The sequence below is a fragment of the Cnephaeus nilssonii genome, assembly GCF_951640355.1.
Source record: "Cnephaeus nilssonii genome assembly, chromosome: 12".
Lineage (NCBI taxonomy): Eukaryota > Metazoa > Chordata > Mammalia > Chiroptera > Vespertilionidae > Cnephaeus > Cnephaeus nilssonii.
This window is the reverse complement of record NC_137083.1, coordinates 7,825,432-7,840,540: the sequence shown is the minus strand read 5'-3', so window position 1 is coordinate 7,840,540 and position 15,109 is coordinate 7,825,432. Positions and strand designations below refer to the sequence as shown.

The following is a 15,109-nucleotide window of genomic DNA, read 5'->3' as shown; positions in this document are numbered from 1 at the left end:
AGGGATTCCTGTACTGGATGGTGGATGGCACCATCCTGGCTTCCTACCCTGCTTCCTGTGGAGTGACTATGGCCCACTCTCAAGTGCAGACAACCCACCCTGCTCCCTGTTGTCTAAATCCAGCTGCTCACACACTGGCTACCGCCCAGCTTCTGGAAGCAGTTAAGTTTGCATAATCTGTAATGTCACAGAATTTTCTACCATTGGGAACAAAGAGAGGGGAAGTTGGCAAAGAAATAGGTAATGCAGAACAGTAAAGAAAAGATGAAGATGGTAAACCCCAGAGTCTAAGATTAAACCATTTCTTTGGCTCGACACAACTCCAGCGTACATCACACCCCTAAGACTCCTGTTCTGTTCCCCGGCCCTCGTTTATATTGCAATTCCATAGGCTTTTCCCCCTGAGCCTCAGAACTCAGACTAAGTTATGTGGAAAACTTGCCTGTAGGATCCGGGAGCTTTTATTACCAACCCAGTTCCCACAAGCAGCTTTTCCATTTGCTTTTTCCTGCAAGACTGAGCCATCAGAGATTGGCAGGGCCCTGGCTCCTCCTTGTTGTGGTTGGTGTAAGGCTGCCACCTGGTGATTGTTCGGACAAAGTGCCGGAGGCATCTGTCTCCTCCCAGGCAGAAATGTTTCAAAAGGTGAATGGGTCCTTCCAAAGTAGGACCCACCAATGTGAGGAAAGTAAAATCTAGTTAATACTACTATTACTAATTATGCTCACTAATGAAATGTAATGATATTAATAGTGATTGAGTTCTAATAAATATTAAAATGATGTTCCGCAGCAAAACTGTATATATGTGTGTATATATATACATGTATACGTTTTTATGTCATTTTACCATATGCATAAATATTCACGTATATATTATTGGATATGATCCTCATCGCAACCCCACAAGTAAAATATGATTACCATGTTCATTCTTTTCTCCATGAGGAAACAGACTCAGCGAGCGTGGTAACATGTCCAAGATCGCACAGCCAGTAGGAAGGAGATACTGAATCTGAACTCAGCAGATCCAGCTCCAGGTTTTCCAGATGACAGTTATGGAGCCTACCTGGATCTCAGGAGCTTACTGCATAGAGAAGTTACGGGATTACCATGAGAGGGAACCAGCAGCTTAAGGGGCATGGCAAACTCATGCAGGGGTTGGCAGTTCTTTGGAACAGGACCCACCCAGTAGGGGAGGGTTTGAATAATAAGATCTAGCAAGGGAAAAGGACTGGTAGGCATAAGGTGGGAAGCCAAGGCCCCAGTCTAGTGGAGTCATAAAGAGCTATGGCTCCTTGGGCATAGTAAGTGTACAGGGAAAATCTCACTGGAGTTGATGACGCTTCTAAAGTTCTCCCAGTCTTGGGCTCGTTTCAGGAACTGGGCTGGGTTGGCCTGAGGGTGCTGGTCCTACTTGCATGACTCTTGCCCGATGCCATCTTATCTTCCCCAAAGTTAAGATCCATCTGAGTACTCTATCCTGCCAATGCTCTGTGAATTAGGAGGTTTTGGAAGCTGGCGGTGAGAACATGCATTGTTCCAGGTCTGGGGGAGTGTTGGGCATTGCATCTTTGAATCCTTTCCAATGCTCCTTTCCATGGTCTTCTGAGTTTTCTTGCATGCATGAGATGATCAGTATTTGGCTGAAGACTCAAGAGGGACACTCGAGTTCTCTCTTTGTGCAGCTCTCTCCTCTCTCCCACCCAACTCTGTGGACTCCTGCTGGCTCAGTATCTCCAGACTCAGTTCTGTCTCCTCAACCCAGGGAGTCTGCCAGGGTCTGCCTGGTTCACTCTCCCTGCAGCCTGGCCTATGAACTCTCTCAAGGCAGGAGGCTGGGTCATTGTAGGGCTCCTGTGATTTGTCCCTGCCTCTCAGGGTCTGCCATCTTTAATGACCCAATGTCCATTTCCTTAAAACCATACTTTCATATACTTTGTCCAGTTTTTTAGTTATTTCAGGAGGTAGGAAAATCTGGTTTTTATTACTCCAGCTTGCCAGAAGCAGAGGTCTTATTTAGGTCTATGACTAGTAAATATTTTTTTATGCTTTACCCTTAAGTATGCAATAAGAAGTAATCGTTATATCCAAGAACATTGTTTTCTCAAAACTTTGCTTGAGTTTCTTTCATGTCCCTAAAATTCAGTATTAAAATGTATATCCTCTGGGTTTTAGTCTTTCATTTTATTTGAAGGGAATTCATGAATGTGGAGTTTCTAAATTTTAATTCTATAAATCTAAGCTTTTTTCCTGTTTACATTGACCTCAGGGGGTAGGAGGTGTCGCTGGGGTTTTGGCTGGTAGACCGCCTCTGGGACCTCATGAGTGTCTAAGAACCAGGAAGCTGACTTTCACCAAATACTGAATCTGCTGGTGCCTTGATCTTGGACTTCCATGTGTCTCCATGGAACCATGGGACCATGTCTCTCCCAGCAGTCTTTGCTATCTTTGCTCAGACACATGGCTGGCAAGGCTGGAGGGAAGTCCTGCAAGGAGAGGAGGCGCCGCCCTTGTTAGCACAGCTGGCCTTGAAGGCTGGACCTAGAACACAAAAGGAGGCTGGAGTGTCTGTGTTTTTTCCTCTGAATTCTTCTGCAGCAGCTGTTCTTCAAGCCAAGGCAAGTTCCCTACTTCTCACCCAGGTACCACACATCCAAGCACTACACCCACCAACCAGCAGCCTTTTCCTTTCAACCCACCCCCAGTCTTTTCTTCCAGGACCAATAAGACTCCTCCTTCTGCTTTTTGCATGATAAGGAAGCTCCATTCCAACCACCCTCTTCCCAGGAGACTTCCTCCTCTAGCCCATAAAGTAGTGTAAAGGGAAGCATTTCCCATTAAGAAGAGAAAAGAAATCCTACAGTTTAGCCTTTAGCAGGGTGACTTCCTAGTGACCTCCCATTTCCCCCACCCATTAAGAAGAAGTTACAAATGCAGAATTTCAAGATGTTCATGCTTACCTTCGTTACCTGCCCACATGTAACATCATTCTTCTCTGCCCCTTCCAGCCTCTCGAAATGGCCAGAGCAGCATTCTAAAACATGACATGGACTTGTCCTATAACTAGAGTCCAAATGAGGTTTGTAAAGAGTTCCTACCCAACATTTAGTCAAAAGAAAAAGAATCTCTATATCTGAGTCCATTGGGGCTGCTGTTGCAGTGTATGCCATGAACCAGGTGGCTTATAAGCAACAGAAATTTATATCTCTCAGTTCTGGAGGCTGGAAGTCCAAGGTCATGGCACCAGCAGATTCAATGTCTGGTGAAAGTCAGCCTCCTGGTTCATAGGTGCTCATCTTCTCTCTGTGTCCTCACCTGGGGGAAGGGGCAGGGGAGCTTTCTCCTCCTATAAGGACACTAATCCCATTCATAAGAGCTCTGACCTCATTACCAGATAACCTCCAAAAGGCTCCAACTCCTAATGCTATCACCCTGGGGGTTAGAATTTCATCATATGAATGGGGGGAGGGACACAAATATTCCGTTCAGTGCAATATATATATGTATGTACGCAGATGTATAGATTTGGGGTGTTATGTTTTGTTAGTGTGACATTTAAGGCATATGTGTTTCCTTCTGGATTTTCTTCCCTTTAGTAATGATGCGTTTCACACTCATATTGTTATTTAGTGCTGAGAGACATTAGTTCCTCTGCCTTTGTTTCCTGTTTTACTCCTTGTATTAGGAAAGCAGCAATGCACTTTTACGTGGACCTCTGACAGTTGAGGGGAAAAACCTTGGAATCGCCTCATTCATTTACACTTCCACGCAGCGGGCGTTGATTGAGGATCTACAGCATGACGGCCACATGGAGGGTTTGAGCCCAGTATTGTCACCCTGTTCTCACTCTACTCACCAGGCCTCCTCACTTCTCTCTGCAGGTGCCACGGTGAGCAGAGCAAACAGCTGCCAGTCTGACAGCAGCGGGTTCCTGGAGGAGCCACCGGACCCGCCAGCCCCACAGGTAGGGGCCGAGTGGGGGCTGGGAGAGGATTGAAGGACAGACGGACGAGATTGAAATGTGCTGCCACAATTGGGAAAGGCACCCAAAGCTTAGAAGACATGAGCCACAGGCACCCAAGGGACAGGGGACATTAAACGAGGAGCCAGAAAGCTCAGCATCCCTTTCCCTTTTAGTTTCTTTTGGTTTCACTAAACAAAGAAGCTGAGTCTCCTAGGAAGAAGGTCCCAGTTAAAGTAGTAAACTGACAAAAACCCAGTGTGTAACCCTTATCTCCTGACTCAATGGTAATGATAAGGAAAAAAAGAAAGCACTTCTTACACCTAGCGTCTCCCCCACTTCCTGACCCCTTTCCCTTTATCCTGGTTTCTTCCACAGATGCCCTCCTTGCCTGGAGGCCCGAGTCCTGCTGAGAGTGGAAGTAGAAAGCCCAGGGATCAGGGCCAGCACTCAGGGCTACTCCAGGACTGCCAGCCAGAGGCAGGCGAGTCTGACTCCAAGAGTGTGGTGAGCACAGCTTCTTCTAGTCAAGACTGGAGTATCTTAGAGGACAAGTTTTCAACAGCTGTGGTGGAGAAAGAGTCTCAGCTTGAGGCCATGGGGGGACAACCAGAACAGTTGGCCTCAGATATGGCCCTGGACACGGCTAGCACTGGGGGAGAACACCCCAGGAAAGACAGCCATCAGAGGCAGCCCCCACCCGTGACCTACACCCAATGTGAGGCCAATGTCAGCACGATGGCTTCCAGACGTGACCATCCTCTGGCGTTTATGGTGACCCACCTCACAGAAGGGAAGGATGGGTTCCTGAGGCTGGAGGGAGCTGGGGGCCTGGGCGTGCATAGCCTCCACTGTGAGCCTCAGAGTTCACCTGGAGTGGGTCACCCTCAAGACAAGTTCCTTCACGTTGACTCTGAGGCCCCAAGAGGAACGGAAGGCAGTCAACTCTGTCCTGACATCAACAACACCTTCCTGACACAGCATGTCCCCAAGCCCAGTGACATCACGCCCTATCTAGTTGACCTTATTCAAACATCTGAGAAGTCCATTCCCCACCCTGATAAGCTGTCTGGAGATACCACTCCCCAAATGAAGCCAAGGTGTAGTGCTTGGGGTCACATACCACCCAGGGCAGAATCTGAGATGGGAAACCATTCTTCAAATGCTGATTCAAGCGCTGTCAGCTCCGAGTCTGTGACAACCCAGATGTCCTGCAACCTGGTGTCAGCTGCTCAGAATGCTGTGGCCTTGGGGACTTATTCTAGAAGAACTACTTTAGAATGCACTGTGTGTGACCCTGTTAGCACAACTGAACCTGTCCTGGGGACCGAAGCCAGGCAGTTCAGTGATGTCTCTGTTCAGACTTATTTGTGTGAGCCCAGGTCCTGGCATCACTGTTCAGCTCCAGAAAACAAAGCCCAGCCCCTCTCCAGATCTGTCTCTCTAGACACGGGCTTCCCTAGTCCCTGCACAGAGGACATCTGCCATGCTGCACCTGCCCCCTGCTGTGACTGCTGTCATCACCATCCCCACCACCACTCGGCCTGCAGGCATGGCCCGTGCTCACATAGCCACCCAGAAGCCCAGTTCATGAAGACGCTGGAAGCCCTTCAGGGCACTGCGGTGCGGGAGCTGTGCTCTGTAAGTATTTACCTCTGCAGGTCGGGGAGGCAGGCGAGGCACACACCCCCCTCAGGGGTGACGTCTGGGCTCCCTTTCTGAATGCAAGCTCAGGGCACACCTTCTTGTTGCAGATCAGGAGTAGTATGTGCAGAGTGCTGTGTGACCTATGGTATCTTCTCACAAATTTCTTCTTATTTCATACTTCACATTACCTTGTGAAGTAAAGAAGGCCAACCTTCTGATTAATTCCCATTTTTCAGAGGGCTGTGGAACCTTGCATGAATTCACATCTGGACGCCATCTTCAGTTCAGTCTAACGAACCAGTTCTCTGTCTTACATTCACGTAGCTGTATAATCTTGCATGAACCCTTCAGTCTCGCTGAACCTATTCAGAGTCTCCCCAACTGTGTGGGGAGATCTGGCCACTGGAAATAGACGTTCCACCTGACTGGAGTCTATGACATATCGCACTTTGTCAGAAAATACAGGGGTTTGCAGCCCATCGTCAGACTTGCGTATAGGTTTTAGATGAACAGGAGTTCGGATGAGTATGCCTGTCACCATCCCATGTCTTCCGGTACCTCATCTCACATTGACTCAGCCTTCTCTCCTCTTAGAATTTGCAATTATACAAAAAAATGGTACTTTTATATCAAATTGAGTTGGCATTATACACCTGCTGAAATGCATACTACATGGGTTTTACTAGAGACAATGCATTTATTTCTCTTAATTTAAATCCAGGGAACCACAAACACACTCAAAGGAAACAATCAAAACACACATACATGTGCATATTTGTACTCCTGTGCAGGTGTACACACACTCACACACAGAGAGAGAGAAAGAAAAGCAAGTGAAACTAATGTATTTCATTCACCCATGAGAAGAGGCTACTTAAATAAACTAAAGAACAAACTCAAGAACAAAGAGACAAAGCATCTACAGTGAGCGAGCCTGGGTGTGTAAGGCCTGAAAAATATCCTGGAGAAAAATGGCTCTAAGTTAGATGCGAGGTGCTAGGTAGGGGTAGAAAAATTAATGATCAGTGAAAAACTTATCTAGAGAATAGGTCTTGGACCAAGTGAAAATTATAGGCAGTGACAGATACCATCTCTTACATGACAATGGGAGTTCCAAACAGATGTGGAAATTAAGAGCATTGCAGGTTAAAAGCTCCCCACTTTACATAGAAGGATGTAATAGTGCAGAGAAACACTAGGCTGGTGAATGCTATTTGTGAGGTCTTGTGCGTTACCTAAGATAATGGTTTACTGATATAATTAAATTATTATATATAAGTGAATTCTTCACAGTGATTTGTTAATTTTTTTGAAAATTTTCCATAAAAGGAAATAAGATGTATCAGAAACTCAGTTTTTGGATATTAGAAAATTCTTTTTTAATGTTCATGACTTAGATTTAAAGAAAAAGAAAAGCATACACCATTTACCCTAGTAAAAGGTACTATGAGCCATTTCAAAAGTTCATTGCTGTTTGGTGATGTTGTATTATGTATACCCAGATCTTATATTGCAAAACAGAGTTCAAAACAGTCCCTTCCCCTTTTTATTTTATTTTTTGTTTAAGGTTTCCTTTTTTTTCTGCAACTACTTCAATACTTGTTCTAGAGCCAAAATGTCTAGTTAGTGTTTCCAAATGACCAGAAGATGGCAGTGTTTCAGAATTTTCCATGTCATTCCCTACACAGGGAGCCATAGGCCATCTATCCCAGCCCCCATACCAGGCGTCCTCAAACTACGGCCCCGCGGGCCACATGTGGGTGTTTTTGCCGTTTTGTTTTTTTACTTCAAAATAAGATATGTGCAGTGTGCATAGAAATTTGTTCATAGTTTTTTTAAAACTATAGTCCGGCCCTCCAACGGTCTGAGGGACAGTGAACTGGCCCCCTGTTTAAAAAGTTTGAGGACCCCTGCCCCATACCTTCCAATCACAAAAACTCAAAAAAATAGATGACATCTAAATGTCAATGATTACAATGTTCAGCCTACTTGAGTGCCATATTCCCAAGCCCCTGGCCTCATTGTCCATAGAACATAGTCCCCTTACAGGAATCTAGTGGTACTCCTCATCAGCTCACTCTCAAAGGACAAATAACTTCTCCATGTGGCCAGCCACACTGTAGTCCCTACTGTGACTCAGAACAGAAATGAACCGGGAGGCTTGGCTTTGAAATCTGACTGTCGTTTTTGACCTCGGACAAGTTAGCCATTCTGTCACGATACTTGATCTCTGAAAGTCCTTCATGGTCTCTAAGACCTTTTCTGATTTAAAGAGCCACAATTGTAGTCACCTTTAAAACACTTGCCAACACAGTAATGCTTCAAACACTCCTCTCACTGATTCAGATGCACTCACACTGAAGCAAAAGTAACTGGGGAGTTTGCTACACAAAATACGTTATTTGGCATAAAATTTAGAAGATAGGAAAGAATCAAAACCCAACTCTCCAAGCAAAATGATAGAGAGTTTTCAATATAAAAATATCATTCTTAGGAAAATATTTTCACTATGACAATTCAGATAAGAAAAAAAAAATAGCCATTGGGCTGCCAGGATCTTGGCCAGGTGGTTTTGAGGAGAAGGTAAGAATCTGGGACTTCTTAGAAGCAGATCTGGGAGGAAGTAGCAGAGCTATAAGACAGGTTTCCATGGAAGGAAGAAGAAAAGGTTAAAAGACACCTGCCTGAGAACTCAGTTTCTTTAAAGAGCTTCCTAGAATCCCAGCTCCATGCTCTCCACTTCCACCTCATTGCTATCTACGTGCCAAGAATGCTGAGAAACAGAGTTTCTTACTTAGACACATTGCTTACCCTAAGCCAGTGGTCGGCAAACTCATTAGTCAACAGAGCCAAACATCAACAGTACAACGATTGAAATTTCTTTTGAGAGCCAAAATTTTTAAACTTAAACTTCTTCTAATGCCACTTCTTCAAAATAGACTCGCCCAGGCCATGGTATTTTGTGGAAGAGCCACACTCAAGGGGCCAAAGAGCCGCATGTGGCTCGAAAGCCGCAGCTTGCCAACCACGGCCCTAAGCTATTAGAATTTGTTAGTAAGGATAAAGGGGAGAAAGATAGTGAGTAGGCAACTAGCAGCCTCTGCCATGCTAATCAGGAAGGGGGTCCAAACCCATAGCCTGGTGGAGAGAGCGTTAGGCTCCAACTAGCATTTGCAGCACCCAAAGTCAGATGGATAGGGATGCTGGGGTTTTGGGTTATGGACCCATTCATAGCACAGTCCAACCTGGGCTGGAAAACCAGAGATAGCCAGTAGAACTCAGCAAATCAGCAGAGTGCCTGACAAATGGACTGGGCTTGGTGGTTCTAAGAAGATAATTAAATAAGGACACCAAGGCAAAAGCACAGACATGCAAAGAAAGGAAGATGTAAAGGATGATGCCCATCAGGAGTAATGGGGAGCAGGATTGGGGGGACAGTCCAATCCTAGATTCCACTTTGTGTGGGGATGGGATGCTCACCTGTGCCTGCCTCATTGTGGATGGCCTTCTTAGCTGGCTGGAGATGGTCTTCCATTTTCAATCACCAGGGACTGTGGTGAAGCCAAGCTAAGACTAACAAAAATTTTCTTAGAAAACTCTCTAATTAAACATAACCATCTGAACAGATGTGTTCAATTATAGAGACTCAGAGCAAGGCAGTACTCAGCAACAAAGTGGAACGAGAAAGACTCCACTTTTCTAAATGCAAGCCCGTACTCTAGCCCTCTGCCCTCCTCTCCTCCAACTACCACATGGGTGGGCAACGTCCGGCCCATGGGCCATATAAGGCCCAAGAAATCATTTGGTCTGGCCCTGCCAAGGCATTAAGGGTGAGTTCATTAAATGTTTGACCAAATGCAGCAGGCTAATTTTTAAGTTGATAATTTTGTATGGTCCTTGAATGATGTTGTAAATATCCAAATGGCCCTTGGCAGACAAAAGGTTCCCCACCCCAGATCTACACTCTCCCATCCCGGTATCACCTAGTCCTCCAGACTGCCTTCCCATCTCCTGGACAGAATGTCTCCAGGGCCATCCAACAGCTTCTACCCTGTACTGCCTCCAGCTGCTGGGAGAAGCCCAAGGCTGGTCTTTCCCTCTTCTTTTCCCCGCACATTAGCAGTGGGGCAAAGCGGTGAACCCGGGTGGGACGGCGGGCCCCACCCTGGCACACTCCTGCGGTGAATCAGGACTCCTCCCTGAGCTCTCTCTGCTGGTTCTCAGTGCACAGCCCGCGAGATGGAAGCAATGAGGATGCTCTGCCAGGGTTTCCGGGAGCACCTGGAGGAAATGGAAAAGCACCTCGCAGGGCAGCAGGCCCTCTTTTCCAGGGACATGTCAGACGAGGAGAGGTAATTATCTGAGGGAGCCATAAGAGTAAGTACCAACCCCACACCTGAAGCAGAAAGGTAATCAGGGCAGGACAGATGAGTGTCCCGGAGCGGGGCTACTGAGAAATGGGCCAGCTTCTCCTGGCTCTCATGTTTTTCTTCTCCTTTTCTAAGTGGGAGTCTGTGAGAGCCATTTGCCAGACAAAAACATTCACCCTTGATGGCCACGGCTCTCTGAGGTCAGAATGCGGGCAGCAGCTGGGAAGAGGGGGCTAGCCAGTAGGACATCTTTAATCAATGCCAGTGGGACTCGTGTAAATGCAGATGTCGGAGTTTTTGGGGTTTTGAAAATCTGCATTATTTTCACATAGATTAAAAGTATGTGATCCAAACGTAGATGAGTAGTTGCCTGAAGTTGAGGGACTAGGGATTAGCGGTACAAGGTCATGACGATTCTTATTGGAAGATGGAAGTGTCCCAAACCTGGATGTTGCCAGTTACACAGCTTAGCAAATTCCCCAAGAATCATTGAATTGTACTCTTAACATAGGTAAACTTCATGGTGTGTAAATTATTCTGCAGTAGAGTTATTTAAAAAAAAAAAAAAAAGGAAAATCTGCCCTAGTAATATGCCCGTGTCTGCAACTGATACAAATAAAGAAGGTGACATTCTCCTGTAAGAAATAGCAAAGACACGACCTACATTTTCGGAGGAGCAGCGGGAGACGGCCCTTGGATGGAGGTGGCTGTGGAATTTGGTTTTCTATTATTTGCCTGCAGGAAGGAGGCCGAGCAACTGCAAACTTTACGCAAGGCCCTGCGGCAGCAGGTGGAGGAGCTGGAGTTGCAGTTAGGAGACCGGGCTCAGCAGATCAGACAAGGGATCCTGTTGGTACGGCACGAGGGGGTGTGGGGCTGGACTGTATCCTGCCCCCCGTAGGAGGGTGCATTCAGTGAGAAACCTGATTGTGCAGTCATTTCAGATCCCAGGGTTAGGTGCCAGCACCTTCGTTTTCAATATAAAGACATTGAAGTCCGGAGAAGTACATTGCTCTGCTCAAGACCACGTGGCTGGCTGAGGGTGATTCAGGATGAGAACTCGGGTCCCCTAACTCCCGTGCCAGTCTTTCGCTCTGCCCTGTAAATTCCAGATAAATGTTATTAGCCCATTTTCCAAATGAGAACAAGAAACGCAGCTTTGGACCAAACATGGGCTGAGTCACTGCCAGAATCTGCTGCTGGCCAAGCCCATGCTAGAGAATTCACCTCCCGCAAATGCCTTCCCACAATCTGCGTTAGCTGTTTGGTGTAAATAAGGTACACTGTCCACTCTTTCTGTCTCTGTTTTCCTTTTAGCAGCTTGATCTTCTCACAGGAGAACCACCTGCATACGAAACAAACCCGCACCCTTATGACTGGACAGGAGAAAAGAATGGCCAGATTTCACATGCCCACCTCCACCCAGCCATGGCCCCTGGGGTTGCCTTTCCTCTGGACGATGGCCAGCAGGCTCCCTGCTCAGGTAGGACCCATCTGGCTGCCTTCCTCTCCCACCCCCACCTGGGAGAGCCACCCCAGGATGTCTCCTCCAGCCCGGGGAAGAGTTAGGTCCAGCCCCTTGGTCAAACTGTCCTGCTGGAGAGAAGGACATCAGTGTCTCCCTCTAGATGGCCCTCCTACAAAATGTAAGAGCACATTCTAGCCAGAGCAACCCTCTCTCAGCTTTCCCCAAGGAGAAGTGTCTGTCAGCCTTTCATGGGCTGTTTTTTTATTTTTAAATATTCTACTCGATGGCTAAACCCAGGGGGAACTCAGGATCTTTTCATCTCCATTCAATATGGAATAAGTGAGCACCTACTATGTGCCTGGCACAGGTAATCTGTGCTGGCCAACATGCATACAGTAAGTCCTCACTTAACATCATCAATAGGTTCTGGGACTTTAAGCAAAACGTCATATAATGAAACCAGTTTTACCATAGGCTCATTGGATAGATAACAAGAGTTAAGATCCTATGGAATTTAATCAACATTTTATTGAAATATAGAGAACTGCTTTGCTTTGTATAAAATGATGTTATGTCCTGGGATTTCTCTTCATTGTGCTCAAAGTGAGACACATCTACATCTATGAAAAGTCACAGTCCACTACGTCATATAACATTCTCTTTATAAAGACACATGTTACGGACTGAATTGTGTCCACTGCCACCCGCCCCCAAAAATTTATATCTTGAAGCCCTAGCCCCCGTGTACAAGAATGGCATTGGGAGCTAGAGTGTTTAAGGAGATAATTAAGGTTAAATGTGGTCACAAAGGTGGGACCCTAATCCAACAAGACAGGTGTCTTTATACAAAGAAGGAGGCACACCAGAGATCCCTCTCTTCCCATTTGCACAGGGGAAAGGCCATGCGAAGACCCAGAGAAAAGGGAGCCCTCTACAAGCCAGGAAGAGAGTCCTCAGCAGAAACCAGGCCTGCTGGCACCTTGATCTTGGACTTCTGGCCTCTAGAACTCTGAACAAGTGAACCTCTGTTGTCCGAGCCACCCGGTTGGTGATGTTCTATGATGGCAGCCCCAGATTTTGGTTCCAAGAAGTGGGGTGCTGCTGTGACAAATGGCCTAAAAATATGAAAGTGGCTCTGGATCTGGGCAAAGGGTTGGGGCTGGAAGAGTTTTGATGTGCATTTCTCTTCAGAACAAGCTTTCTCCGTTTTTGCTGGGTGGTGGTCTATCCTGCTCAGTTCTCAGCGCCTCGTTATGTTGCTTATGATCAAGTTCTATGCATCATAGGTCATGATGAGTCCAATCCTTTATATAGAGATTGAAAGGATCCCTTTCTCTTGCTAGCTCCTCTCTGTGAATCCCCCCACCTTCTCTGACTCCCACGGGTTCCTTTTCCTGGCTCTGCCTACAGAACCCTGGTTTTAGCATCCATGCACGATAATGAACTTCCTGAAACTGGGTCTACCTCAGGGAAAAGCAGCAAAACAAGAGCCTGCAGATTCCCTATTGCTGGAGTTGCTACACCCGATGCCACCTTCACTGCTGCTGCCATTGCCACTGCCATGGGGATGCCACTTCCTTGGGATGCTGAAGGTAGGGCTTAGAGGGAAAATATCTCTTTTCCCATCAGCTCCTTCCCCAACTCTCTAGCCCAAGAGAGAGGATTTTTCTTGCATTATTATTATTTTCTTTCACAGCTTCAAGCTTCAGGCTGCCCTAGAATCTAAGCCAGAAAATATGGGAGGAAAGAAACTCATCTCCAGGAGCTGGTTCTTGGAGTTTTTTATTCTCTTCCCCAGTTGACTTGCTATTACATACTTTTAAGAGTCTTCAGGTAGTTGCTCTGCATACACTGAATAGGACTTTTCATTAAAATCAGTGGGAAAGAAAGGGAGGAACACTTACTCTATCTTAATCAGAACTGAAATTTGCCAACCTAAAGTGATGTTAATATTCGTATTATAGTAAAAAATGCTAAATGTAAGTCGTATAGAAGAACAACAAACATGGTAAACATCATTATCCCTATTTTAAAGATAAGGAACCAGAGACTTGCAGTGACTAAGTGGCTTGCTCAAGGTCACACAACTGGAAAACCAGGCCTGAGCCTGGGCTGGCCTGACTCTGCAGCACAGCCACCCCAGCTCTGCCACGTGCCCGCGTGGGGCCAGAGCTGCAGACGCTCTGATTACATGTGAGGATCAGGCAGTCGTCTTCTCTGAGGCCTGTGCTTTCCTAGCTTTCAGCATCGATTAGGTCAAGTTGAAAGATGTACTTACGCACAAGGCAGGTTGGGATTTAATATCGCTTTGTGTTGGTTATTGGGCAGGTGTTTGTTTAAAGGAAGTGGAAACAGGTGTGTGGGCCCTGATTCAATTACATGATGGAGAGGAACACACTGATCCATGGCCATTTTCAAGGAGAGATGCTGATTGTGCTAATTAATCATTTGTCTGTCAGGACATAATAGAAACTGATGTTCCAGTTACCATTGGAACGGAACACAGACTCACGTGGCTGGCTCCCCAGCAACCAGATGCAACTGTTTATGATGACAGCAATGAAGATGCAGTACCTGAATCCTCCTGGATTACCAGGTCTGAGATGGTTTGAAGGAAAGGTGTTTTATAAACTCGTGCCAACAGCACGGGACATCATCCAACAGGAATCGTCTCTCAAAGGAACTTTTCCCTTCAAAGAGATTTATTGAGACCTCTTAGGTCAGGGTGGCATTCCAAAGATAGGGCTGAATGGAAGGCTTTCCCATGCTGTGTGGTACAACACTCAATCCACCTCGCCTAACCAAGACATTTATGCTCAGAATGGAGTGTCATAATAATTCTGAGTGGTCTTTTAAAAACATAAATCAGATACTTTGCTCTCCCACATAAGAATCTCCAATGACTTCTCAGCACATTTATAATTAAATCCCGACTCCCTACCAAGATCTACAAAGCTCTACACAAACCCACCCTGCATCCCTCTGTGACCTCATATCATACTGCTCTCTCCCTTCCTGTCTCCCTCTTACTGTGATTCAATTTCTTGGATCTTCTTGCTAATTCCTGACCACCTTAGGGCATTTTTACTTCAGGGGCATTTTTGGTGCTGTTCTTTCTTTGCATTTGCTGTCCCACTTTCCCCAAATATTCATATGGCTGGAATCTTCTCATTCAGATCTCTGTTCAAATGCCACCCCTTCAGAAAGGCTTCCCTTAACAACCCTATGCAAGATAGGGCTTCTTCCTGCATACATTTCTATTTATTTCTGCCCACTTACCCTGCTTTGTTTCCTTCATAGCATTTATTATGTGGATTTTTATTGCTTTATTTGTTTACTTGTTCAGTGGCTGTATCCCTTCCGAGAATGTAAGTCTTTATGGGGAAGAGACTTGTCTGTCGTCATCTTTCCATATTTTATCCCCAGGCCTAAAACATAAAAGAATTTGATGAGTGAATGGACAAGAGAATTAATTCATTCATTAATTAACATATCAACACTAATAAATATTGGGTATACATAAATAAGACATAGTCTAATCCACCAAGGAATTTTTAGTTTGGGGAGGAAAACATACATAGCTAAGAATCCCTCCATGTTACTTCTTTGTTTATACCTTTCAGAAACTCCCCATCGACAGCAAGGTTTTTGAGTCTGGGAT

General features: G+C 45.9%; 1 protein-coding gene across 1 annotated transcript in view; it reads left to right on the top strand.

The window, feature by feature from the left end:
- Nucleotides 1-12,432, top strand: part of ITPRID1 (ITPR interacting domain containing 1) — a gene marked incomplete at both ends in the record, with an annotated part of 67,634 nt that extends 55,202 nt beyond the window's left edge. The window contains 6 exons of the mRNA XM_079785932.1: nucleotides 3,884-3,966; nucleotides 4,342-5,604; nucleotides 9,835-9,962; nucleotides 10,722-10,833; nucleotides 11,298-11,463; nucleotides 12,341-12,432. Coding sequence (XP_079642058.1) covers nucleotides 3,884-3,966; nucleotides 4,342-5,604; nucleotides 9,835-9,962; nucleotides 10,722-10,833; nucleotides 11,298-11,463; nucleotides 12,341-12,432 — 1,844 coding nt within the window. The remainder of the gene's footprint in view (nucleotides 1-3,883; nucleotides 3,967-4,341; nucleotides 5,605-9,834; nucleotides 9,963-10,721; nucleotides 10,834-11,297; nucleotides 11,464-12,340) is intronic.
- Between the last annotated feature and the right edge of the window lie 2,677 nt (nucleotides 12,433-15,109).